The sequence below is a fragment of the Zalophus californianus genome, chromosome 2, assembly GCF_009762305.2.
Source record: "Zalophus californianus isolate mZalCal1 chromosome 2, mZalCal1.pri.v2, whole genome shotgun sequence".
NCBI lineage: Eukaryota > Metazoa > Chordata > Mammalia > Carnivora > Otariidae > Zalophus > Zalophus californianus.
Genome location: NC_045596.1, coordinates 60,326,876 through 60,353,731, shown reverse-complemented (window position 1 = coordinate 60,353,731; position 26,856 = coordinate 60,326,876). Strand labels below are relative to the sequence as shown.

The 26,856-nt window shown below is 41.6% G+C and overlaps 1 protein-coding gene across 2 annotated transcripts in view; it reads right to left on the bottom strand.

Moving 5' to 3' along the window:
- Nucleotides 1-8,505, bottom strand: part of USO1 (USO1 vesicle transport factor) — a 98,959-nt gene extending 90,454 nt beyond the window's left edge. For both annotated transcript variants that reach the window (XM_027600651.1, XM_027600652.1), the window contains exon 1: nt 8,225-8,505. In XM_027600651.1, coding sequence (XP_027456452.1) covers nt 8,225-8,290 — 66 coding nt within the window. In that variant the 5' untranslated portion in view covers nt 8,291-8,505. The remainder of the gene's footprint in view (nt 1-8,224) is intronic.
- Nucleotides 8,506-26,856: the final 18,351 nt, after the last annotated feature.

Here is a 26,856-nt window from a genome sequence, read left to right as displayed (position 1 = left end):
CATGAAGGGCTCCGTGCTGAGCATGGAGTCAACTTGGGATTCCCTCTCCCTCTCCCCCTATCTCCTGCTTGCACGCATGCTCTCTCTCTCTCTCAATTAAATAAATCTTAAAAAAAAAAAGACTCATGGTTATTTCTGCAAAGAGAACTGAAATTAAAAATGGTAGTCAAAGGGGCCTTAAAGTTTACTAGTACTGTTTGTCATTTTGTGTCATAAAAAAATTAAAAAGCTAATTAGTAAAATAATATGTATAACATAACGCAACTCATGGAGGTGATTATGTATCAGAACTATTCATTGTTTTTAGTAATCGCCATGTGACATTCACAATTTTACCAAGAAAAATTTGAAAAGGACAAATAATCCACTAACAATTGGTAAACTGAGCATAATCAGAATGACAGCCTAATAATCTTAATTTAGTATCTGTTTGTTTTGCTAACCAACAGTTCCATTTATTTTTATTCAGAGATACACAAAGGGACCAAAAAAGAAGCAATGGGAATAGGAGTGACTAGGAAAGAAAAGAGTGAGATGAGGAATGTGAAACTGAAAAACCACTGAAACGTAAAAAGGGAAAAAAGAAAGTGTCATAAAACTAGCATGCTGAAGGTACGTTTACAATTTAAAGACACTGACATAATGTAGTTTGACATATTTCCTCACAATTCCTAACAGAAACCTTTATTTTTTTAAAGTGTTCAGTAACTATTTAACTGACATGCAAAAAATAAAGAACAGGAATGCCAGTTAAAAAAATCTAATTCAATTATTCCATCATATTTATTCAATAAATATTTATCAGGCATCTAATACCAACATATTTGATCATATAACTGCCTTCATGAAACTTAAAACATAGTTACAGCTTCCCTGGAGAGAACTTCCCCAACCATGACTATTTACTGTAGAACTTAAATAATTCATGTTAGCCAATAATCAATTCATTTACATTGTTTTAATGGAACAAAAAAATTAGTGTTCTAGAACACAGAAAGAACCAGAAATTTATTTTAAATTGAACTCTACAGTTCAGAAGATTTTACAAAACAAGTAAAAGTCTTACCAGTCTTATCTTTAGATGACCTAAATTATTATGATCTAAAAAAAATTACAAAGTCAAACACCAGTCTCCTCGCAAAATAAATCCAATGACTCTAACACACTCTATTTCCATTACAATTAACAATAAGTCAGCCAAGGTAATATGCTGCTTCATTTATTCTCCATGCTTTCTCTAAGAAATGAACAATGCTTTCCGAAAATACATTCTTTCCAAGCAAGGCATCATTATGAAACTTGCCTACCAACTAACCTAACACAAATGCTAGCATCTCAAAGTCTTCACACCACAAAAGGTTTCAAATTAAAGGTAACTTTTTGTACAAAAATGTTTTTAGCATTTCTGCCTGAGGTATAAAAATATAAGCAGGCCTTTTCTAGGATTTCCACAACAGACAAAAAAAAATGATGCAGTATAACAACAGAAGGTAAATGAGTAAAGAGAGAAACATGGTACTTCCTATCAGCAAATTTACATAAGAAATTATTTTATTCTCTAAAAGATAATCAGATTCAAGATTATAATTATCAAACCATAAAGCACCAGGATTTAATTTATCTTTTAGGTATTTAAATGGGCAACATCTCAAAAACTACATAAAACAGATGCTAATGAAAGATTTCTTAAATGTAGTATTCCTTTAAAAAATATATTCTCAGGGCGCCTGGGTGGCTCAGTTTAAGGGTCTGCCTTTGGCTCAGTTCATGATCTCAGGCTCCTGGGATCCAGCCTGGCACAGGGCTCCCTGCTAGGCGGGAAGCCTGCTTCTCCCTCTCCCACTCCCCCTGCTTGTGTTCTCTCTCTCTCTCTCTCTCTCTCTCTCGCTGTTTCTCTGTCAAATAAATAAATAAATAAAATCTTAAAAAAATAAATAAAGGGCGCCTGGGTGGCTCAGTTGGTTGAGCGGCTGCCTTCGGCTCAGGTCATGATCCTGGAGTCCCGGGATCAAGTCCTGCATCTGGCTCCCCGCTCGGTGGGGGGTCTGCTTCTCCCTCTGACCCTCTTCCCTCTCGTGCTGTCTCTCATTCTCTCTCTCTCAAATAAATAAATAAAATCTTAAAAAAATAAAAATAAAATAAATAAAAAATATGTTTTCTAGGACAATTTTTCCCAAAGTATATTCTTCAGAACACTGAGATCCACAAGGTTTCCTGAGGAAAAAAAGGGATCTGGTCAAATAAAATTGGCAAACACAACTTACTTTATGTCTCCATCTTGAAAGTATTTGTAAACTGCTTAATAAACCTTGTATAAATGTTTTTTGTTTTGTTTTTTATCATCACCCAGCACACTTCTTTGGTAACAAATTTAGGTACATCCATTCACTTTTTTTGGAACATACGTTGGTACTGGTAGCATGTCTAATATTTAAATGATTCTAGTTTTTTAAAATTGCCCTTAATAATCTATATATTAACCTTCAAAAAAGCCATGTAGTTTTCAATAGACACTACATAAAAAGAATATGAAACATCTTCAGTTGGATATAGAAGTGATCAAAACACAAATCATTATTATGGTTTTCTCTGACACTGTTATTGCAAGACAGCCAAGAGAGAAAACACATTGCAGTTATGACACTGACCTGGTTATTAATGTAGAATATGAAACTCGAACCCAAACAGCAGTTTCGGACTATCCATTTATAGTAACATGGTATAAAATATGCTTGACCAAACCAAAACCATGTCTAAATTTAAGCACACATTCCTTAATAATAATTTTTATTATAAGAAAGTACAGCTGTCTCTATATTGTTAGCTTTTGCTTTTTAAGCCAGCTGATCAAAGTTTGATTTAAAAAGAGATGACTTAAAAAAAATAAATAAATAAAAATAAAAATAAAAAGAGATGACTTTGGGCCACCTGGCTGGTTCAGTCAGTACAGCATGTGACTCCTGATCTTGGGGTCATGAGTTCAAGCCCCACAAAGGGCCTGGAGCTTCCTTTAAAAAGAAATTAAAAAATAAAGAGAGAAAACTTTTCAGCACGGTAATTCCACACACTTTTTCAGAACTTAAGCAACTTTTATGCCTTGGAATACAACTTGAGAAAAGAAACCCCCCCATGATTTACCAAAATGTTAACACTTGGTTGTTTTTTTTTTTTTAAGATTTATTTATCTGAGAGATAGTGAAAGAGAGTGAGAAAGCAGGGTGAGCAGGAGACTCCCCACTGAGCAGGGAACCCGATGCGGGGCTCCATCCCAGGACCCCGAGATCATGACCTGAGCCGAAGGCAGTGGCTTAACTGACTGAGCCACCCAGGTGCCCCTAATAACGTTTTTTAAAAAGCTAGTTTCTTGAAAATCCCATGTGTTGGGGCACCTGGGTGGCTCAGTCGGTTAAACAGCTGCCTTCGGTTCAGGTCATGATCCCAGGGTCCTGGGATCGAGCCCCACATTGGGCTCTCCGCTCAGCGGGGAGTCTGCTTCTCCCTCTCCCTGCCACTCTGCCTGCTTGTACTCTCTGTCAAATAAATAAATAAAATCTAAAAAAAGAGGTTATTAGTTCAAAGGTAGACAGAAAATTAACTATGTATGCATACAAAAAAATGAGTTTTAGTATAATTAGTGTTTATTTGCACCCAGCAAAGTATGTCCAGCCTAAGGAGGCTTCAATCACCAGAAATCAGTGCCTTTCTCTAAAGCAAAAAAGAGAAATCAAATTTAAAAGTATTTGACTCTAAGGGGCACCTGGCTGGCTCAGTTGGAAAAGTATGCAAACTCTTAATCTCAGGGTCATGAGTTCAAGCCCCGCAATGTGTGTAGACATTACTTAAACAAATACAACTTTTTTAAAACACATATTTGACTCTAAAATATGCAAAGTTTAATGAAGATGAAATTCTAGACTTAAAATATTTAAAATTTTATAGAATTACTTACTGTCATATGATACAAATACAAGTATTTACTACTTTGTCTCTAGAGGACATCTTAATACCAATCCAAAGTTACTCTTAAAAGTTAGGTACTATAAAATCAATAATAGGGGCACCTGGCTGGCTCAGTCAGTAAAGCATGCAAATCTTGGTCTCGGGGTTGTAAGCTTGAGCCCCAAGTTGGGTGTAAAGATTACTTAAAAATGAAATCTTTAAAAAAAATCAATAATGTAACTCTAACACATTTAGAAGATACTTAAGTTCACAAAGCGAAAACAGGAAAATGGGGCAACCCTCTCTGGTCCCCTCCCTCTTGGGGAGCTTTGTATCATCACTCAATATCACTCAATAAACTGCTTTGCTGCCCACCAAAAAAAAAAAAAAAGGAAGAAAGAAAGAAAAGAAAAAGAAAACAGGAAAGCATTAAAAGCACAGTAAATTTGAAAAATCCCTTAAATAAAGTTTGACAAAATGGACATCAATCATTCTAGAACTTTGATTCCCACAGTCTTTAAAAGGTATTGTTAATTTGTAAGCTGTTATGATCATAGATCTGGGATTTCTTTCATATAACACTGTAATTCATTCATTCATTTACTGAAGATTTATTTATTTTAGAGACAGAGACAGAGAGTGAGCAAGTACAAGCAGGGGGAGGGGTAGAGGGAGAGAATCTCAAGCAGACTCCTCACTGAGCTTGGAGCCCAACACAGGGCTCGATCTCATGACCCTGAGATCAAGATCTGAGCTGAAATCAAGAGTCAGACAATTAACTGACTGAGCCACCCAGACACCACTATAATTCATTCAACAAATACTTACTGAATATCTACTACTATGGAAAAACAAAGATTAAAATACTTATGAACTCTTCCCTAAAGACATTTAAGAGTCTAGAAGAGATGAAACATACAAATAGCAGAAAGCTTAAGAAATGCACAATGTAGTTAAAATGTGAAGATTGCTCAGAGGGGAAAGAGATTATCTGCAGTTTGGTGGGAGGAAAAATAAGGGTGGATTTAAAGCACCTGAGTGGCTCAGTTGGTTAAGCATCCGACTCTTGATTTTGGTTCAGGTCATGATCTCAGGGTCCTGAGATGGAGCCAACGTCAGGTCAGGCTCTGCGCCAGTCGTGGAGCCTGCTTAGGATTCGCTCGCTCTCTCTCCCTCTGCCCACCTCCTACCCCCACCACCTGGCACAGGCTTGTGCTCTCTCTTAAAAAAAAAAAAATTTTAAAGGACAGACTTTAGGGGTGTCTGACTGGCTCAGTCGCTACAGCATGCAACTCTTCATCCCAGGGTTGTAAGTTCGAGCCCCACATTGGGTGTATATATTAATTAAAAATTTTTTAAAAATCTTTAACAAAAAAAATAAACAAGATATAAAAAATAAAGTAAAATAAAGGATGGGTAGACCTTAGACAAAGAGGCTTTCTGCCAGAGAAAAGCACAAAAGATGGAAAACCACAATGAAAATAATTTAATTTTACAGAAATGGAAAAAATTACAAAATATTAAACAATAATGTATAAGTTGGAGGTTCCCAATTTTGGCAACTTGAATACCCAGACCAGATCAAATCACCAATTAAAACATCTAAAATTGTACCACTCATTCTACTGATGCTCTACAAATATACTTTCAAATTAGTGACCCATAACCCTTTTTACCCATTATATTTCCTAATGGAATGAGATGGTGAAACAAATTTAATTCACACTGTAACTTGGAGTAAACTTTTCTCTCCATAAGACAAATTACTTTTCCAGTTTTGAGTATACATGCTCAAAGTTAGGCAAGAGTAAGGACCCTCACTTTCCTTTCAGTTTACATAAACAACATACACAAATGATACTCAAGCTTCATTTTGAAATCACAGTGTAAAAATTACGTTGTTCCATTCACTATGGCAAGATCAGTGTTCTAGTGATCTGTGCCTAACTTGTAAAATGAGGGGGTTTGACCTGGATGATCTGCAAAGGACCTTCTAACTTTAAAATCCTATACTCAACTGTACACCATCTTTTCTACAGAAGTCACTGTGACAAGGCCAACTGTTTAAAAAAAAAGAATAGTCTTGGGACACCTGGGTGGCTCAGTTGGTTGGGCAACTGCCTTCGGCTCAGGTCATGATCCTGGAGTCCCGGGATCGAGTCCCGCATCGGGCTCTCTGCTCAGCGGGGAGTCTGCTTCTCCCTCTGACCCTCTTCCCTCTCGTGCTCTCTCTCTCTCATTCTGTCTCAAATAAATAAATAAATAAAAATCTTTAATAAAAAAAAAAAGAATAGTCTTCCTCTAAAAACATGTAATAAAAACTACCCTTTATTGAGCACATGCTAAGTGCCAGGCTCTACTTACTTTTTTTTTTTAAAGATTTTATTTATTTCTTTGAGAGAGAGAGAGCTAGAGAGCACAAGCACGGGGGAGGAAGAAGCAGACGCCCCACTGAGCAGGGAGCCCCCATTGGCGCTCAATCCCAGGACCCTGGGATCATGACCTGAGCCAAAGGCAGATGCTTAACCAACTGGGCCACCCAGGCGCCCTGCCAGGCTCTATTTTTTATTTCACTTAATCCTCATTTACACCCATACAAGCAGGTGGTTTCCTTACTTTACTCACAGGGTGTTATCCATCTCTTGCCTGGTCCAATCAAATTAGGGGTGAAAGACAATGATTCAAATCAAGGTCTAAATCCGAAACAAGCTCTAATAAACCACACTTGCTGCCTCAAACAAAAAATACAGAAATAAAATAAATGAACACAAGCTGAAGAAGCAGGCTGTAGAGAGCACTGCCTTATAATAGGGCAGTTTGGGTGCCTTGTAGCCATGTGGGAGCAGACAAAAGAAGTCAAATATCTGTGTGTGTGTGTGTGTGTGTGTGTGTGTGTGTATGCACACACATGAAATCTCCTGATTTTCAAATGAAGGAAAAGAGATTAACCAGCTTTCAAATTCTGCTTTAAACTGTTCTAATCCAGATGTGAGAGGTTAATTTTAGTATTACATACATTTCCAAAATTCCCAAATATTAAAATATGAGCATCAGCAAGAAAACCTAGGCTAAGAAGTAAGGCAAACCATGGTTGAATCCTGGCTCTACTACTACTAACAGTGTGACCCTGGTCAAGTTACTTCACCTCTCTAAACCTCATTTCTTCATTTGTAAAGTGAAGATACTATCATCCATCTTGCAGGGTGGTTAGATTAATGGAGAATACAGACTATAAAGAGCTCAGCATAGTACCTACCTCATGGTAAGAACTTGACAAATGAAATCTATTATTATCCTTCAAGATCCTGGTAACACAGAACATGGGACCTATGTTCATAGACATCCCAATTATGTCTATGAATACTACCCAAAGTTTACCTTTAAAATGTCATACTTTCTCACTTTTCTGTAGATCTAAAATTATTCTGTTTATTTTTAAAGTCACACACACTCATTTCTAATAGAAACTAACCAAACTTCAAAGTAAGTTTATCCTAAACCTAACGTTGAACCAACTATCAAATACTGTTTTCAGCGGTTAACAAGTTTTTAAAGTGACGCTGCAAATCGTGTTACCAAGGGTTCAGACTTCTGAATGGGGTGAGTGTAAGGGAAAGCCAGGGACGTGTCCCAAAGCGGTTTGAGCGCGAAACACCCCTGTAAGTCCAAGCGAGTTTTCCCAAATGGCATAGGTGTTGGAGGAGCCCGAAAAACGAGGTCTGAACTAATAACACCTGGAAGAACGACCTTCCTCCAGTTGAAGGGACAGGAGCAGGTGGCTTTGTGACCCCAAACTATCGTTTTATTCTTAGCCACATGCTCGAGTCAACAGCTGGGTTTTAAACCTTGCAGTCTTCCCCCATGTCCCCATTCCTGGCTGCGACGGAGGGACCAGGACTTCAGGTTCCTCTCGGCCAGTGGAGACAGTCGAAAGGAGGCAAGGGCCCGCGGCCCGGAGGAATATAGGAGACAAGTCGAGCCACCTGAGCCCAGGATCGAGCCCTTCCCGGGCGGCACCACCCGAGGACCACCCTCCACGCCGGGCCTGTGGAGCTTTGGGGCGCGGCCGCTGTCAGCCTGGCCGAAACGCCGCGGTGGGGGCTGCGCTGGGGGCGTAAGGGAATAACTCGGGGGTTTCAGCAGAGAAAGGGAGGCAAAGGGAGAGGCGGCATGTGGACCCCCAGCCCACGGCGGGGCGCGGGAAGTCACCTCCAGGCCCCCGAATCCTTCGTCCCGTTCCTGCCCGAACCCTTCCCAAGTCCCGGACCCATCGCGCTCCTCTCACCGTCTCGATTTCTGTGTGCTGGGGTCCGGCACTCTGACCCCCCATTACCCCGCGGAGGAAATTCATCTTGTTGCTCAGCCACCGGCTCTACCGGCCCCTTCGGGAAAGAAAAGGTAACTTTCCCTGCCCTCAGCAGGGCCTGGCCCCCAAGCCCGCACTCTGCACTCCCCGGCCGCTGCCACCAACGCCTCCTACTCGGCGGCCGGCCGCTCCAGCCCCCTAAGCCCGGAAACAGCCGCCACCACTAGTCAAGATGCGCATGCGCGGGGACGTGGCATTACGTGGCGGCTCGAAGGGCGAAGGCAAAGGGGAAAAGTAGGCGAGAGGAGGCCGGTAGCCCGTATCCGCCCAAGCCCCGCCCACTGCGCAGGTCCCGCCTCCCTCGGCAGGGACACGCCTCCTACTCCCGCCCTTCGCGGGTAGCTTACTGCTGGCCCCAACCACCCACGTGGTCGAAGCCCGGCCCTGCCGGCTAGAGAGAATCCCGGTAGTGTACGTGTTTTGGTTTGCGGGGTCTTTAATTGTCGCCGAAAGGGACTTACTGCAAGCTGTCGAATCTGGGGTCGTATTTTGTTGAGTCGAAAGTGAAATTTTACTTCGGCCGACGTGACAGGTAAGGGGTCCCGGCCCCTGGGAGGGTTCGTTTTGTTTTGAGGTTTGGCAGAACGAGCCTTATGGCCTTCTGATCCTTGTAAATTGCATTTCTTTACAGGGCTTTGTTTGGTGGTAAAAAGGGTGCTAGAGCCCCCTCATTCCACTGCCACCGGAGGGCGCATTTCTCAGTTCTTGCTCTTCAAACCTGTTATAAAAGGAATTCCTAGATCCTAACACCAGGTACGCCGCTCTTTTCAAGTGGTGTGAGGTGGAAACCGATCGAACCCTGCCTACATTTAGTTTGTTAGAGAAAATACATTGATCTGTAGTGTCAGTCTGGCAGCTAGTAGCATAATATTTTGTTATTAACTCTCAACCCCTGCATTTTCAGTGTTTTTTTAACATGAAATGAAACAAATTTTTTTAACATAAAATGAAAAATGTCATTTTTTTCCAAAATGCAATGCTCTGTACCTTTCGAAATGAGATTGCCCAGGTAGGTACACATGCTCCTGGAGTATTCTTGTAAATTTCTTGAGCCTAAAAAGCACAGAGTCGAGTTAGTTTACTAATTCATACACCTCTCCACTTGGATCCCCTACAGGTCTCAAATTCAACATTTAAAATTGAACTCATCATCTTCCCCAGCCTCCATTAAAGGAAAAAAAAAATCAGTATGCTTCTTTGTGCCTTGCCACCCTCAACAGTACCACTAGCCAAATAATTGCCTAAGCTAGAAGGAGGACACTGGGAGGAATCTTATGTTCTGGATTTCACATGTCCAGTATTCAAGTCCTTTCATTTCTATTTATAGAATATTTCTCAAACAGGTCCCATGCTCTTCATCCTCTCTGCCTCTGACATAGTTTATGTTCTCATCATTTTTCACCACGATTATAGTAGTAGCTTTCTAACTAGTTTGTCTGCATTCAAGCCCTGGCTTCTGTCCAGTCCAGTCTCCAGTCCAGTCACCCTTGGATGAGCCTAACAACGACAAAACATCTGTCCATGTTGGTACTCTTCTTAAAATCCTCTGGTGGTTGTCCACCTGCTCCATAATAAAATCCAGTCTCTGTAGCTTGGTATACAGGCCTGTTATGTTCTGGCTCCTATCTTTCTGGCTCCCGCCTCCCCCACATACTCTGCAATTATGCCTGGATATGCCCTTCTACTCCCACTTCCTCATCAAGGAAATTCCTACTTGTTCCTTAAGACTTAACTCTGGCGTCATCTGAAAACTTTCCCTGAAATTCAGATACATATGTCTATGCTAGCCCTTTGCAATTAATATGTGGAAAGCACTCAATAAATGCTTGTGAAGCCAAACTGTTAAGGGCAGGACTATGTTATTCATTTTTGTATGTCTGTATGGTTGGCACTGTCATAAAAGGTGATGTTGATGGATAAATGAAGAAGACTTTATGGATATATGAATATTATGCGGAGGAGGAAGGTCCTTTTTTCATCTGTGAGGTGGAATTGTAGATAACACATATCACAGAGGCTATGGTGCAGGTTGCTTTTCCTGCTGCCAAGGTTTTAAGCTTGGGTGACTTGGAGAATGGTAGGGATCATACTACCCAAAATACTTGCACTAAGCATTGTCTTCTGCTTTAAAACTGGACGCTTGACATTTGCTTCAGACATTTTCCGTGGGGGCATTTTGTTGCAGCCTAAAAAAGTGACCAATAAATGCTCAGCATTGCTATTCCGAGGTAATTGTGTGCCAAGAACCTCACTCAGTCTCTGAGCCCCACCCCTTCCTGAGCCTCTCCTCACCTTCCTGTGCCTCACTCTATCCCATCATCTGGAGTGGGGCTCACGGATATCTACTGCATGTATTGTTTCATAATAAAAAAAACAGTGCCTTGACATTTTAGCTAAATTCTTTTAAGGCACCAACCTTGTCAAAGTGCCCTGCTTCGTTTTAAACTGGTGAGTATTGTAGGTCAGTAACAGCATACTGTGAGTTTTCCCTCCAGTTGACCTGTTTTCTTCCCTGACAGCATCCCCTGGGCGGGAAGGACTGTGGGCAGGAGGGATGGACAGTTGGGTCCAGAAGAGGTGATGGTCAAGCCCCCATTATGCCCCCTGACCTCAGAGTCTTGCCTCTGTCTTGGTGTCTGGCAAGGGGTGGAGCTGCTCACTATTTCCAGTCTCAAGAGGAAGTAGAGAGGGTACAGTAGCTAATTTGTCCCTCATTTGGGGTCTGAAAGAGGAGCAGAGGCATCATGACTGCGGAACAGCCATGAAATGGACTCCTTATTTAAGAGAAAGGGTGGTACATATAAATGTACTTCCACTAATTTTATAGAGAAAAGTCAAGGATCTTGTCTTGTTCCTGTTTGTACCCTTTAAACAGTATAATTCCTTTAATATGATAGATGTTCAAGTTTCTTAAATAAAGGAAGAGAAAACATGAAAAAATTGTGACTACCTAACTTATGCCATTATACTTCAGAGTTCCATAAATCTAAACATTCGGGGTAAGAATGCCACAAATCATTAAAATACACATAATCAAAAATTTTAACTTGGGTGAATAAAAGTGGTTTTTCTTTAAACCAAACCTGATAACAAAGCAACTAACAAAATTAACTGGTTTGAAATTCATTTTTTTTTAAAGATTTTATTTATTTATTTGACAGAGAGAGAGACAGTGAGAGAGGGAACACAAGCAGGGGAGTGGGAGAGGGAAAAGCAGGCTTCCTGCTGAGCAGAGAGCCCCATGCAGGGCTCGATCCCAGGACCCTGCTCGATCCCAGGACCCTTTGACCTGAGCCAAAGGCAGACGCTTAAGGACTGAGCCACCCAGGCGCTTCTGAAATTCATTTTTTAAATTCCTTCCTTACAATCCCCTACTTCAGTGTCTCTTCAGTGGCCCACTTTCCCCATCCTTTCTTACTTTCTCATGGCAAACTCAACAAAGCAATGAAATATAATTGCACAAGATTGTTTTTTGGTTGGAGGGATGGTGGTGTGGTTGAGTATTGTCTATACCTGCTTAGAAAGATGAGATGATAATTTGTATTTGAAATACACCAGACACAGGTCTTTAGAGACTAATTACTGCAAAATCAGTGTCCAAAAACATTGTTTTGTTTTTTGTTTTTAAGTCAACTCTCCGCACAACATGAGGCTTGAACTCGTGACCCAGAGATCAAGAGTCGCATACTCTACCAACTGAGCCAACCAGGTGCCCCCAAAAACATTGTTGATACAATTTTGCATTACTATCCATTAACCAAACAACATACAGAAAAATAAATTACTAACAATGAGGCAGCTGTTGAAATTCATAATCAATAATAACAATATTAAACATGTAGGTGGTGTGCCTTATTTACCAGGCTCTGTCTATCCAAAATGTTTTACGTAAAATACTTAATCCTCACAACAACCTTAGGAGGTGGGTAGTGAGAGTTGCTCCATTTTACAGATGGTGAAACAAGCAGAGAGTAATTTGCCTGATGTCATACAGCTAGGAAGTGGCAGAGGTAAGACATAAATCCGAGATCTGGCTCCAAAGCCTGTGCTCTTAGGTACTATGCTACCCAACGATCATGCACTAAGTAGAAATATGGCCTGTGAGTCTCTATATAATCTGGCCCCTCTGTTATCCCCCTGACTTCATCTCCTGCTACATTCCCTCCACTCCAGCCACGCTAGCATCTTGTGTTTCTGAAACTTACTCTCCCCTCTCCCCTTGTTCTTTTCCTGTATTGGGGATGCTGCTTTTCCATCATATAGAGGAATGGCTGGCTCCTTCACCGGTTTAATTAAGTCTGCTCAGATGTTACCTAGGTCTCTCCTGACTGTTGTAAGTTGCAGTTTCCTCATACTCCTTCTCCTTCTCCCTCTGCTCTGCTTATTTTCCTCTGTAGCACTTGTCAGTGTGATACGGTATTTTCCCATATGTATTATTTGGGAAATATTTCCCAAATATTTTCCCATATGTATTATTTTCCTATATTTCATCAGACCTAAGACACCATTAAGTGTCCCTCTGAGAAAGAAAAAAATTAAGCCCTCCCAATTGTCAGATGCATCTACCAAAAGATGCATCCCAATTTCAGATCTCATAAAATTTGAAAAAACGTTCATTGTAGGACTAATGGAGTATAGTATATATTTTACATCTTTATCTCATTTATTGTCCATATCCTCATTGCCAGCAGAATGTAAGTCCATAAGGGCAGTGATTTTAATCCTTTTGTGAAATGCTTTATCCTATATGCTTAGCACAGTATCTGACACATAGTAAGCACTTGGTAACTCTAATGGGTGAATGATTTCCCCACATGAGGAAATTCCTGCTTTCAGCCTGTGTGCATGGGAGCAGAAATTCTGCAGCATTGCTAAGCATTGCGTGGCAGCCCAACTTCCTCAATAGAGTCTGCATCGGGGTCTTCAGAAAAATTTATTAACATGCTAATTTTAGCTGATTGAGTATTTTGTTGGCCTTTCATGACTAACTTAATAATTCATGTTTAGTCATACGTAAAGGTAAATGTTCTGTGGGAGAAAGAATTTATATTTTTAGGATTAGATCTCAGTGCACTGGGAGAACCATCTCGACCTCCCAATGGTCAGCTTACCTTGCTTGGAGATTCACACTAATAAATGGTTTTCTTCTCCCTCTTCTCCTCCTCTCTCCCTTCTTCCTCCTTTTCTAAGACAGGTAGTACAGTCACATGGTTAAAATAAAAAGTACAAAAGGGTATATAGTAAAAAGTTCCCCTACTGAATTCCTTGGCTACACAGGCAATCAATGTAAACTGTTCTTGTTTATCCTTCTAGATAGTCAAATATGTATATTTAATCCCTCTGTCTTTCTCTTTTTTTAAAATAACATAAATAAATGTAGCACATCAAATATGCTATTCTACACCTTTTTCCCATTTAATATATCTTGGAGATTGTTCCATGTCAGTATGTAGAGGGTGTACATATCTTTATCCTTATTGTGTCCCATGAAGTGCTTTTCAAAATATTTTTTTATTTCTTTAAAGATTTTATTTATTGGGGCGCCTGGGTGGCTCAGTTGGTTAAGCAACTGCCTTCTGCTCAGGTCATGATCCTGGAGTCTCTGGATCAAGCCCTGCATCAGACTCCCTGCTCGGCAGGGAGTCTGCTTCACCCTCTGACCCTCCCCCCTCTCATGTGCTCTCTCTCTCTCAAGTAAATAAAATCTTTAAAAGAAAAAAAAAATTTATTTATGAGACATAGAGCGCGTGCGCCCGCCTGAGGAGGGGGAGGGGCAGAGGGAGAAGCAGACTCCCTGCTGAGCAGGGAGCCTGATTTGAGGGGGAAGCCTCAATCCCAGGACCCCCAGGTCATCACCTGAAGGCAGACGCTTAACTGACTCAGCCACCCAGGCTTTTATTTTAAATAAAATATTTTAAAAAATATATTTTTCTAAAGTTCTAAGAATTCCTTAGGAGAGGAGGATGCAAGAAAGAAGGATCTGGGCCCCCATCTTGTTCCACTCTATTGATTTCATCGTTTACATTGCCTATTTCATTTGAACAAAAAGATTGACAGGCTAAGATTTTGGACAGCCACCTCTCTTAGTGAATGTGACCAAGGCATGGACTCACAGTAGTCAAGTAGCCTCACATGCTCTAGAGTCTAGGGTTCAAGTTCCTGCTTTACCTGTTTAGAAAGGAAGTAAAGGTGATTGTTAAGATTTTATTAGAGAATATTTTAACATGCTTAATACTTGATACCTGAGGGGCCCCTGGGTGGTGCACTCAGTGGAGCATCCAACTCTTGGTTTCAGGTCAGGTAGTGATCTCGGAGTCATGAGATTAAGCCCTGAGCTGAGATCTGGTGAAGTTCCTCTCTCCCTCTACCTCTGCCCACCCCCACCCTACCCCTGCACTCGCTCACTTGTGCATGCTCTTTCTCTCTGAAATATGTAAATCTTTTTTTTTAAGATTTTATTTATTTATTTGACAGAGTCACAGCGAGAGAGGCACCCCTAAAATACATAAATCTTTAAGAAAAAAATACTTTAGGTGCGCCCTGGGGGCTCAGTTGGTTAAGCGTCTGCCTTTGGCTCAGGTCATGATCTCAGGGTCCTGGGATCAAGCCCCACGGGCTCCCTGCTCCGCGGGAAGCCTGCTTCTCCCTCTCCCACTCCCCCTGCTTGTTCCCTCTCTCACTGTGATTCTCTCTGTCAAATAAATAAATAAAATATTTTAAAAAAAGGAAAAAATACTTTAATACCTGAAACATAATAAGTACTCAATAAAGGTTGGAGAGCCAGATCATCTTTGGTGTGCGCTATCATTTTCTCAAAAACTGAACATATAAAGATATTACTCCATAATTGTACTTAACTGAAACTACATTGCCTGATGTTACTGAAAAGTCGGTTACTTTAGATATGGTTTAATCTGGGGCATCAAGATAATGTCCCCAGGATCTGGGCTTCCACTATTTCTGGGCTCTGCTGTTTTTATCGGTTTCTTTCTCTGGCTCCATACAGGGGCAAGACGGCTGTCGGTCCTGTAATCTCTCAGGTCCAAGTTCATCATCGAAGACTCCTAACCTCTCTACTCGTGACTCGTTGCATCTGGCTGAGTCATGTGCCCAGGTGTTGGGTCAATTCCTATAGCCCAGTGCGTGAGATACATTGATTGGCCTTGATTCATGTGCCCACTCCAAAGCCAGCAGTGAGAGTCCTCAGTTTCCTCAGTTCATCTCAAAGCATAAAGGCATAAGAATAGGGGAACAGGGACTTTCTTCAAAGGAAATCTGGAATACCATGCCAGGGGAAAGTTTATCAGGATAGAAAAAAACAATAGATGCTCACTATGCCCTAATGGACTTGACTGCTTGCCAATTTTTTTGAAAAATATTTTTTCAGCAGGGCTACTAACATATTGCTAGCCTCAGTTCTGTTTCTCTGCAAAAGATCAAAAGATCATATTGCATTATGTAATAAAATTAACTTCACATTGCATTGTATTTCTGTCTACAAGCAAAGCTGTATCTTTACCCTTTAAAAAAAAAAATGTGGCCCAGGTGTGTTTTCATTTTTGAGAAAATACAATAAGCTGAATTGCTTACTTAGGAAACATCTAAATTGGGAAATCCCATTTTCAGTTCCAAAGGACTTTTTATAAAATGATTTATTGAGGGACAGATTTATCAGATCCAGGCCCCAGCACTCTTGCCCACTGTGGAGAATTTGTGGTCATCTCCTCACCACACCCACAATCTTCCAGCCAGCCCAACAGGCAGGTCTTGAATAGCTAGGATGGGGTTTTTACTGTCACAGTCTATTGCTAGACCAAATCCTTTGAAGTTCACAATCCTGGCTGATGCCAAGATTCCATGGAAGCTTAAGATGGTTTATTATGGAGTCGCTGCCACGTCTACCAGCAATCCATGATCCCAGAGCAAGTTGCAGCTGACTTAATTCATTTGTCTGAGTCTATGGCCCAAGTGAGTACATGTGAGTGGATGGGGTGCCTGGGGACTCTGTAGGGTGTCTCCTGAGATCAGAATACAGTCTGTGAAGGTAGATGGGGCCGCCAGGCCAGCAGGATGGTTAGCTGACCCGGACCAGAATTTTTCAAAGCCAGCCCACACCTCCAAAGTGCATTCTCTCCCCAATTCCAGCCCTTTAATGAAGTTGACTGTGAGGTACCAATGGCCTGTGGTTGTTGAATACATCACACATAATTGGGGGTGGGCTCAGTCACTTGCAGATATTAGTTAAAGGATCCAGAACTAACACAGGCAGATGGTTCCAGAAAAGAAGAGGGTGTTGGTTAAGGACATAATTCTCTGCCAGGGGCTCAGGTGTCCATTGCAGAGAAATGGAAGATGAGAAGATCACGAGCACAGAGAGGCAAAGAAGAGAAGTCTCTTCAGCCTGACCATTCCCTGATGCTGCCTTGCTGGGATCTCATAAACACCACCCTAGTTGTAGGTAGTATGAAGAGCTAGAAGAGCTGCAGTTTGCTCTCCCCACTACCCTCTCCCCACCTCCAATATTCTCATACACACATGGCTTTTCCAGGGCAGGACCATAGCCTGTCGGCCCAAGTGCTCCAGACCCAAGTCCTAAAACTGCTCCCTCTCTCCCAGGTATGTGAATAGTGACTCCGAAGTAGATCAGAGTCCAAGGTCCCAATACGTCACTGCCGCAGCCAGTCTCCTTCCTGTGAGGGCCCTGCTATCTAGGTCTGGTTCTCGTATCTGGGTCAGAGCAAAATGACTCTCCTGGTATTTTGGTACTTATTTCATGGTATAGTAAGTTTCAAGATCTTTTTTTTACAAAGTTCATAATTCATACCTTTCAAAACAAATCAATAAAACTACACGTTTAACACATTTCCTTGTAATAGAAACGAGCGATTCCAAGCTCTGCTGTGTCCTTGCAGGATTCAGTGCCTTCCTGCAGCTTTAGCTCCCCTGCCTGGAGCTTTCAGAATCTGCTCCTCTGGATTGCTGTTCAGCTCCCTGTATTTGATTTTTCCCTGCCAATCTGGGAAGGATGGCCCCTCCTGTGGGCTAACTCCTGTCTTCCCCAGCAGAATGAGCCACTTTGTTCACAGAGCTTTTCTCCTGGAATCCATAGGCCCCCTCCTCCTTTTTGGGGGGTGGGACGGGGTGGGGAGCTGGGCTTGCAGGAGCTGACTGATAAGATGAGAAGGGCTTCTATGAAGAGGAGAGGAGGCAGAGAAGAGGAAGGGGATAGAGTGGCGAGAGATCTGAGAAACTCAATGGAACTGCTGACTAATCTCTGCAGCTAGAGTATTACACCCACGGAAACAGTTGTGTGTGTTTTTTTTTTCTCAGTACTTAAAATAGCTCCGTATAAGCAGAATACTGAAAACAGTGTGCTTGGGTTCTTGAACTCCTGATTCAGCAAACTGCTGGGTATCTGTCCTCTGTGAGAGGTGCTGCTATAGGTGCTCTCTCGTGTGTCTACCTTCCTGAAAGGCTAGAAATCCTTATTCCTATTTCCCAGAGACAGAAGCGTGGGCTTCAGCGTGGCATAGGTCAGAAAGGCAAGTTTTGTTTGCAAACCGAGACAGACCTGGGTTTTCATTCTCGTCTTGCCACTTTTGGACAGTGTCGCCTTGGGGAAGTGACTTAACATTGCTGTATCAGTTGGGATGACCATGTGCTGCAACAAATAACAGCAAACCCAAGAGTGTCTTAGACAAATTAGGAGAGAGAAAGGACACGGCCGGCATAGAGTAGCTCTAAGATGTCATCTGCAGTCTAAGCTGGAATCTTTCTGCTCCGCCATCCCCGGCTTGAGGCTTTTACCTCTGTGGTGACAAGCTAGCTGCTTCATCTCCAGCATGGCATCCTTATTCTGGAAAGGAAGAAGAGCGAAGGTGAAGGGCCAAAAATAAATAAATAAAGATTCTTATGGTAAAGAAGGAAGAATAAACACAGAATAAGCAACTTGCCAACCTAGAAGCATCACTGTAGGGATTAAATAATGCTTGTAAAACATCTACCAAGAAGCCAGTAACATGGTTGATACTTAAAAATACCCCTCCCCACCTAGTGGGGACAGGTTTTTATTTATTTGGGTTTTTTTTTAATCACTTGTAGTCACACAGGTAATAAATAGAACAGGTAATAAATAGTCACTACACCTTAGTTACCTTTTACTGGTTTGGAAATTCTATATTTTCTCGAATCCTTTGGCATCTCTTCAGCTGTACAATTAAAACTACCTCTATGCTGCATTAATCTACACACACAACTGAGGAGTGGTGGTTGTTAGAGGACCATTTACTAGGACAGCATTATGTGTATATTATATCAGAACTTGATTCAAATTTCTTTATATTTGGGCATATTCACCTCCTTAGAGTCTGAGACATTTGTTCTTTGGGGCAATGGGTCTCCATTCCCCCAGGGATAATCATTTGGAAAGATCTGGGAGGAGAAAGTGGTTAGAGAATAATGGCATTTGCTCAGTCTTATAAATAAACACAACTGTTTTATTGATTCTTTGCAGTTTTTAAAATATTTAACAGAGAGAGGGAACTGTAAAAACCTTTCCTCTTCTGTCAGTGATAATACTTGGAATTTTAAAATTCCTTTGTCACAGAATCAGTATGTAAGATTATGAAAACTTAATACCAATTGGCAGCAAAGTCTCACTTCATTTAACTGAGGATTTTACACTGAACATCAGGGAATAATAATATCAGTACAGGACAAAAAGTGCTGGTAGAAAAATAATAAATCAGGATTCAAATTATATATATTGAATGATCATAGCTAAGTTTAAAATATAAGCATAGGGAGGCGCCTGGGTGGCTCAGTCGGTTAAGCATCTGATTCTTGATTTTGGCTCGGGTCATGATCTCAGGGTCGTGTGATCAAGCCCTGCATTGGGCTTTGCACTCAGGGGAGAGTCTGCTTGAGATTCTCTCCCTCTCCCTCTGCCCCTCTCCCTGCTCGTGCACATGCTCTAAGATAAATAAAAATATTTTAAAAATAAGTAAATAAATGAAAATATAAGCATAGGAAGAAGCCAAGGTGTGAATTCAGAGTGGTTGTATTTTGGTAGGAAGATCCTAGGTAATGTTTTCTTCTTTCAACTGTTCATTAATTTCCACTGGATAATTATTTTTTTAACAAGCATGCTTTAAAAAAAAAAATCACAAATAGGGGCACCTGGGTGGCTCAGTTGGTTAAGCATCTGCCTTCAGCTCAGGTCATGATTTCAGGGTCCTGGGATCGAGCCCCGCATCAGGCTCCCTGCTCAGTGGGGAGCCTGCTTTTCCCTCTCCTGCTCCTCCTGCTTGTGCTCGCTCTCTGTCAAATAATTAAATAAAATCTTTAAAAAAATAAAAAATAAGTTTAAAAATAAAATTAAAAATTAAAAAAGTCACAAATAATAAGAAACTTAGGAAAGATATTAAATAGAAACAGTGTTGGAGGAGAAATATCTGGAGCCCCGACAAAACTATTGATTTGCTTGGGAGAAGAAGCCCAGCGGGCCCCATATTGCAGCTAATGCCTGAGCCTGAATTTCATTTCATCCACTTTGATACCATCTCTCTTCTTCCTTTCCTTTATTTCTCTTCTATTTTCCTCTTAATATAAGGTAGGTGACAAGATTTATTGTAAGAAAAAGACCATTTTTTTAATTGTTAGTCACTATACATCATTAGTTTTTATGTAGTGTTCCATGATTCATTGTTTGTGCATAATAAAAAGACCATTTTATATAGTAGAATGAACATTATACTTTAAAGCCAGACAGACTTGGATTTGAATCCTGACTTCACCATTTATTCATTCAACAAACATTATTTGAGCAACTACTATGCCATGCACGGTCTTTGGCACTGAGGATTCAACAATGATTAGAAACAGACAACAATGTCTGCCTTTATGTAATATATATTCCAGCAGGGGAAGACCATGTGGGTTAAGACGCCCTGGAAAGACCCATAGATCAAAAAGTATCTGCCTAACCCAGTGATTACAGTGCACAAAAGTATGCTTTGAAGGACTTTGGATCAACAAATATCTTCTTTTAAAGTGCAAATGTCAGGGGCACCTGGGTGGCTGGCTCAGTCGGTTAAGCATCTGCCTTTGGCTCGGGTCACGGTCTTGGTCATGATCTCTGAGTCCAGAGATCAAGCCCTGTATAGGGCTGGGCGCTCAGCAGGAAGTCTGCTTTTCTCCCTCTCCTTTTGCCCCTCCCCCTGCTCAAGCATTCTCTCTCTCTCTCTCTCTCTCTCTCTAAAATCTTAAAAAAAATTTTTTTTAAAGACACTTTTTAAAGATTTTATTTATTTATTTGACAGAGAGAAACATAGCGAGAGAGGAAACACAAGCAGAGGGAGTAGGAGAGGGAGAAGCAGGCTCCCTGCTGAGGAGGGAGCCCAATGCGGGGATTGATCCCAGGACCCTGGGATCATGACCTGAGCTGAAGGCAGACACTTAACGGCTGAGCCACCCAGGCGCCCCTTTAAAGACGCTTTTTAAATAAAAATAAGCCTTCCAGACTTTAACTTAAAGAAGATCCCAGTGGAGATGATCACCTGGACCATAATCATCTGTTCCCCAAGATGTATCTTCTCAGGTCCCTAACACATTACTGCTGCCACCGCATGTTGGCCTCTAAGAGGCACTGTTTCCCCTCCAAGGTTGAGGACCAGTGGCTCTGAATCAAGTACACAGCTGAGCCTAACTACAGCTGGGTTCTATCTGCTAGGAGATGCCACAGGGAAACATACAGAGAGTGATGTCACTCTAGGTAAACTGGTTATTAGGAGAGTTTATTAATCCTCAGCTTGCAGCTCACTGGGGGTCCTGAATTCCTAGCTCTTGGACTATTGATGCAGTTGGGGCCCTCCTTACTCCCAAAAAGCAGCTATCAGTTATCAGGCTTGGTGCTAGGAGCTGGGGCAGAATGAAATGCTAGGTCCCTTCTCAGAGCCAAGCCTAGTGGGAGAGGGGTAGTCACCTAGATTCCTCAAGACCAGGCCAAGAGTCAGGGCAAGGGAGAGGTCCTGACAACCTTCCTTAGACCCACCCTCACAGAGCCTAGTTTTTTGGTTTGAAATCAAGGATACTTCCCTTCAGGGGCGCCTGGCTGCCTCAGTTGGTAGAGCATGCGACTCTTAATCTCAGGATGGTGAGTTCAAGCTCCACTTTGGGCCTGGAGCCTACTTCAAAAAAAAAAAAAAAAAGAATACCTCCCTTCAGACAGCACATTCTCCGCCCCCCCCACTCTCCCCTCCCACCCCCGAGCAAGGGGTAGCATTTCAGCACATAGCACAGACCTCACTTAATTCTGTTGATGCCCATATTCAATAATAGAGGGTCCATTTGTATTACATATACATTTGCCTTTATTATTTCATAATAATTTCTAGTTTAGATACACGTTGGCCAAAAAGCATCTATTAATGGTAACTGTAGCTAAGAAAACCAATTAGCTAATTCATTCAATTAGGATTATGTCTACATTTTTATTCTCAAGATTTATTCTCACTTCAGTATGTAATATTAAATAATAGAGTCTACTTTCATTAAATAGCTCAATGCCATAAAGCTTGAAAAATACAAATTTAATTCTATAAAATTTATATTTAACAAGACTAAAGACAACATTTTTTCTAAATTGATTTGTTAAGCCATAGGATTACAATTAAGCTAACCTAGGGGCACCTGGGTGGCTCAGCCGGTTAAGTGGCTCCCTTGGCTCAGGTAATGATCCCGGGGTCCTGGGATCTAGTCCCAAGTTGGGCTCCCTGCTCAGTGGGGAGCCTGCTTCTCCCTCTCCCTCTGACCCTCCTCCCCACTTGTGCTCTCTCTCTCTCAAATAAATAAATAAAATCTTTATTTAAAAAAAGAATTAACCTAACCTATGATGATGCTTTATTGAAGAAATGTGAATGGCATTCTTATTCATCAATTTGATAATTGTCTTATGTTATAGATTTAAAAAAAATGTTATAGACATCATCCCAGGTCCATTGCTTCACCCTTACCTCGTTATGAACGTATAATTTTATCTGGGGATAGGAGCATCATATGTTATATACATATTTGTGTTATTATGCTCTTCTCCCATCAAACACATTTCCACTTATGCACTTGGGTATTTGTTTTTTACATTTCCCTTTTGCTGTTAAGGTTATTAGCTTTCAGTTTCCATTGCTGTGCACAATAGTCCTTCCACTCTTAATTTGCTACTTGTGATCTAATGTAGATCTTTAGTAGTGGCCAACTTTTATTGAGCACTTACTGTGTTCCAGGCACCGTTACCAGGACTTTGCATATTAGCTAATATAATCCTCAAAAGCACTCTGTGGGGCCGGCATTATTTTTATGCCTAGTCTGTGACCATTTGGCCAAAGTCCTACAAGTACCAAGAGCCAGAGCTTGGGATTCAAACCCAGTCTGGCTCCAGAGTTTATAACACTATAGAAGAATATACAATACTGCCTCAATATCCAGGTTTATTAGAGTAGCTTAAGTTTAAGAGTAAGTGGTATCTTCAGAGAATTTCCAAAGTACTCACCTGTGAATTATATCTTGCTGCATATATAAGCTCTTGGAGACCATTTCCTCCAATAATGCAACTGACCTGGTCGGACTACTTTGAAGATTCATTGAGTGAGATGTGTTTGTATTATGTATATGTTTGCGTGCGCACGCGTGTGTGTATACATTCACGTGTGAATATGCCAGGCACTGTACTGTGTAAGGTTCTTACACAGTGCCTGGCATATATTGAGTGTTCATTTTTCTAAGCACTATTCCTGTGCTCAATGAATGATAACTATTGGTACTATTATCCATGAGTTCTGAGGACAGCAGAACTTCCTGATACCTAATGATGTGGGGAAGCCTTTATACTTATCCCCTCCTCATAGCCCTCTTCCACAGGGCTTGTCCATTCCCTTTTTGAGGATCCTGCCAGTGCTCATTCAGGAGCTCCTGTTAAGTGGCAGTAGAAGCAAGTTTCTAGGGGCTTTCCACTCCTGAGCCTCGGGGCTTCCTCCGTGCCCAGATTCCTTTCTTCCCAGCCTGCTCTCTGCACCCTCCACTCCACCCAAGGGACCCTTCCTGCCCAGGCCTAGTGCTAGGCAGAATATGCTCTCCCAACCTGGCAATCCTGACCAGCCCAGGCTGGATTTTTCTTTTCTTTCTTTCTTTTTTTTTTTTTAATGAGCTTTGCAGGTAATCAGCACAGGGAAACAGACCAGACACAATTCACAGGAAGATTCTTAGGGAAGTACAAATGTGACTTAACTTGGCTCTGGTCTATAATTCCTGATTTCGGTTGAAATGGTCAACAGAATGCTTGTGGGGCCCTGCCTTTGTGCTTTCAGTTTGAGAATATAAACATTTACATCAGACTTCCGCCTCCATCTTTCTCTGGGTGGGCCTTTACCTCCCAGGTAGCCTGAAGGTGCAGCCCAGGATTTTGTGGGTGTTGTTTCCTCCAGTGGGCAGTTTGCATCTCTGAAGAACTCCAGGTGGGGACATCAGGCATTTAAATGTACTACCCAAGACCCTCCCCCCCCCCGGGGGGATTATCCCCTTGGGCACTTCCTCCCCAGTTTTGTTCAGATCTCAATGTAAAGCTAGAGATAAAAAATTAAATTAAATTAAAAAATCATTAAGAAATTAGATGGAAGGGTGCCTTTCTGGCTCAGTCGGTAGAGCATGCGACTCTTGATCTTGGGGTTGTGAGTTCAAACCCCACGTTGGGTGTAGAGATTAACAACAACAACAACAAAAACTTAAAAAAAAATGACAGAGGTGTTCATTTTGCCTAAGATCCAAAATTTATTTATCAAGAGAAGCATTTACTCTGAGATGGACAAAAGATGCCAACAAATGAAATTTTATTTAGGTTAAAATTATCTTTAAAACTCAGAAGAAAATGAAATGACTTTGAAAACATCTTATGAATTAAACAAATAGCGAAAGAGGGAAAGAAATGATGAATTAAAGTTACGTTATTATGCCAGTTGCCTAAGTTGTTAAAGGGACTCCCTGCCTTCTCTCTTCCTCCTGCCCCTCCTTTCTTCTTGCTGTGGCCTGTGATATTTTTAAGAAGACTTCATCTGGTTTCTCTCTGGACTAACACACCTCAGTACCTACGCCCTGCCCCCCCCCAACTGTGCTCAGGATAAAATTCAAAATGTTTGATTTATTACAGCCCCTCAGACTTCAAAATTGGCCTTGTCCCTCCCCACCCCCCAGTCCTCTGCTCTTCCCCAATGCCTCTCCTAAACTCCAGCTTCTAGACTAAATAGCTTTAGTTGTTCTTACCTCCAGAAGTCTGCCTCTGCTTACCCTCCACCTGGACCACTTCCCATCCACAAAATTGGCTCCTGCTTGCCCTTCAGTTTTCAGTTTAGAAGACACCACCCCCACCCATGAATCTGGTGCTCCCCTATGCCTCTCCCACAGATCTTACCCCCACCGTGGTACATTGGCCTGTTTGCTAATCTGTACACGCAGTTAAGCAGACGTCAGGAGGCCCAGGACCCTGTTTTGTCTGTTTCGTGGGCCTACACACAGTTTAGTGTTTGGCCCTTCTAGACATTTAGTTAATAGTTGCTGAATGAAAGGATTGAGGGCTGAGGAAACCAATGGAAATTGCTTAAGCGGCAAGTGCTGTGGAAGGAGGGCGGAGAGGTGTTGTCTTGGAGGCTGCTGGCCGCTTCCTCACACCTACCTGTCGTCAGAACCTGGTCTTCATAACTGTCCGCAAATTGCTTGAAATGCTGAGAAACTGGCTTCTGCCAGCGGAACCTTGCACCACCCTCAAGTTTGCTCCTTTGTTAATATGTAAGAAGAAATATCAACTGTCAGGAGGAAGAAATTTCTTGCCAGCTCTTTCTCACCCTATAGGAAGTTATAGAGAATCCATATTACAGTCCGAAGGTTGCATGTGGGAACCCCCCTGCTCACTTGCCCCTTCCTTCCTTCCTTCCTTCCACTTATTAAGTGCCTACTCTGTTGAAACAAAAGAAAGTGAGTTACTTTCAGGACTGTCCTTCAACTGAGGAAGTATAGGAGACTCTTTTCCCTGCTCTGGAGACCCTACTGTTCCTGTGTAGTGGCCAAATGGCCGTATCTCTGAATAATGCTGGCATTGCTCCAAGGTTGTTCCCTGGGCTCCTTTCTTTTAATCCTTTCAGAGTTGACCAACCACCCTTTTCACTCACTTCTCCATCTGTAGATATATTTACATATTCAGTCTGGTTATGGTCCAGCTTTACCTCATGGAATCATTTGGAAGTCTCTTCGGGATGACTTGATTTATCTCTGCTCTGTCTGATGCCAATCTTAGTCCCAAATTCCAGGGTGGGTGGATGCGCAGGGACATCCAGGACATTAGTTACCTTGCTGTAGCTTCCATATATCGTCCTACTAATGAATCCATACATGATGCGTTCTCTTATGGTAGGGCACGTAGGAAGATTTAAAATTCAGCATTTGCAAAGAAATATTGGAAATGCTAGATTATAAGGTTGTCAGGGAGGAAAAAAAACTTTTCTTCTACTCTCTTAGGTTCAGTTGTTGGGAGCCTTTGAGTTAAACCAACAGAAGACAGATTGGCAAGAAAAAAGACAAAAATTTATCATGTGTTTTTATTAATATATATATATGGGACTTTGTAGAAAATGTGCATTAAAGGGGCAGTTACAGTTTGCAGCTTGTACTGTACCATCTTAATGGGGGAAGAGAATGGGAGGAAGGGCACTTACTGGAAAGCAAAAAACTTCTTAGTAAGGGAAGGGGAGGGGGGGAAAGGGACATTTATGGGAAAACAGATGAGTTTTTGGAAAGATTCATCAACTCCTACTAGTATAGATGGGAGAGATGGTAGTTTTGTGACAATGTCTGTTTAGGTGTGGAGACTTCTCAATGTCTCTGGTGATAAGAATCAATCTAACCTCATTGTTCTGTGACAATTTGGGTTCTGAGTTCTTTTGGGAGGCTCTGCTTTTAGGAGGATGAAAGATCAAGCAGGGAAACAGATGTGGGGCTAGGTCCCAGGCCCCTGGGATCACGACCTGAGCCGAAGGCAGATGCTTAACAACTGAGCCACCCAGGTGCCCCTCTAATAGTATATTTTAGGCACATTTTTTTGGACAATAAAAAGAAATAATCTTGGGGCTCCTGGCTGATAGTAGAGTACTGGACTCTTGATCGTAGGGTCATGAGTTCAAGCTTCACATTGGGTGTAGAGATTACCTTAAAAAAAAAAAAAGGAAAGACAATCTCATTTCAAAAATACTTATTGTACCAACACTATTTTATTTCCTGGGAGTTTTATTTTAGGCCTGATTTATGAGATGCCAAAAGTGGACAAGAAAACTAAATACAGGATTAAAAAGACTGAGTGGGAGAAGGGGAGAAGTGAATGAAAACTCTGACAAAGTAGTCATCAAAAGAGAAAGGGACAAACCAGGGGTGTAGGCCAAGGGACAAACCAGGGGTATAGGCCAAACCAGGGGTGTAGGCCAAACTCAAAGATAATTTCTTACAGTTGGTAATTTGTG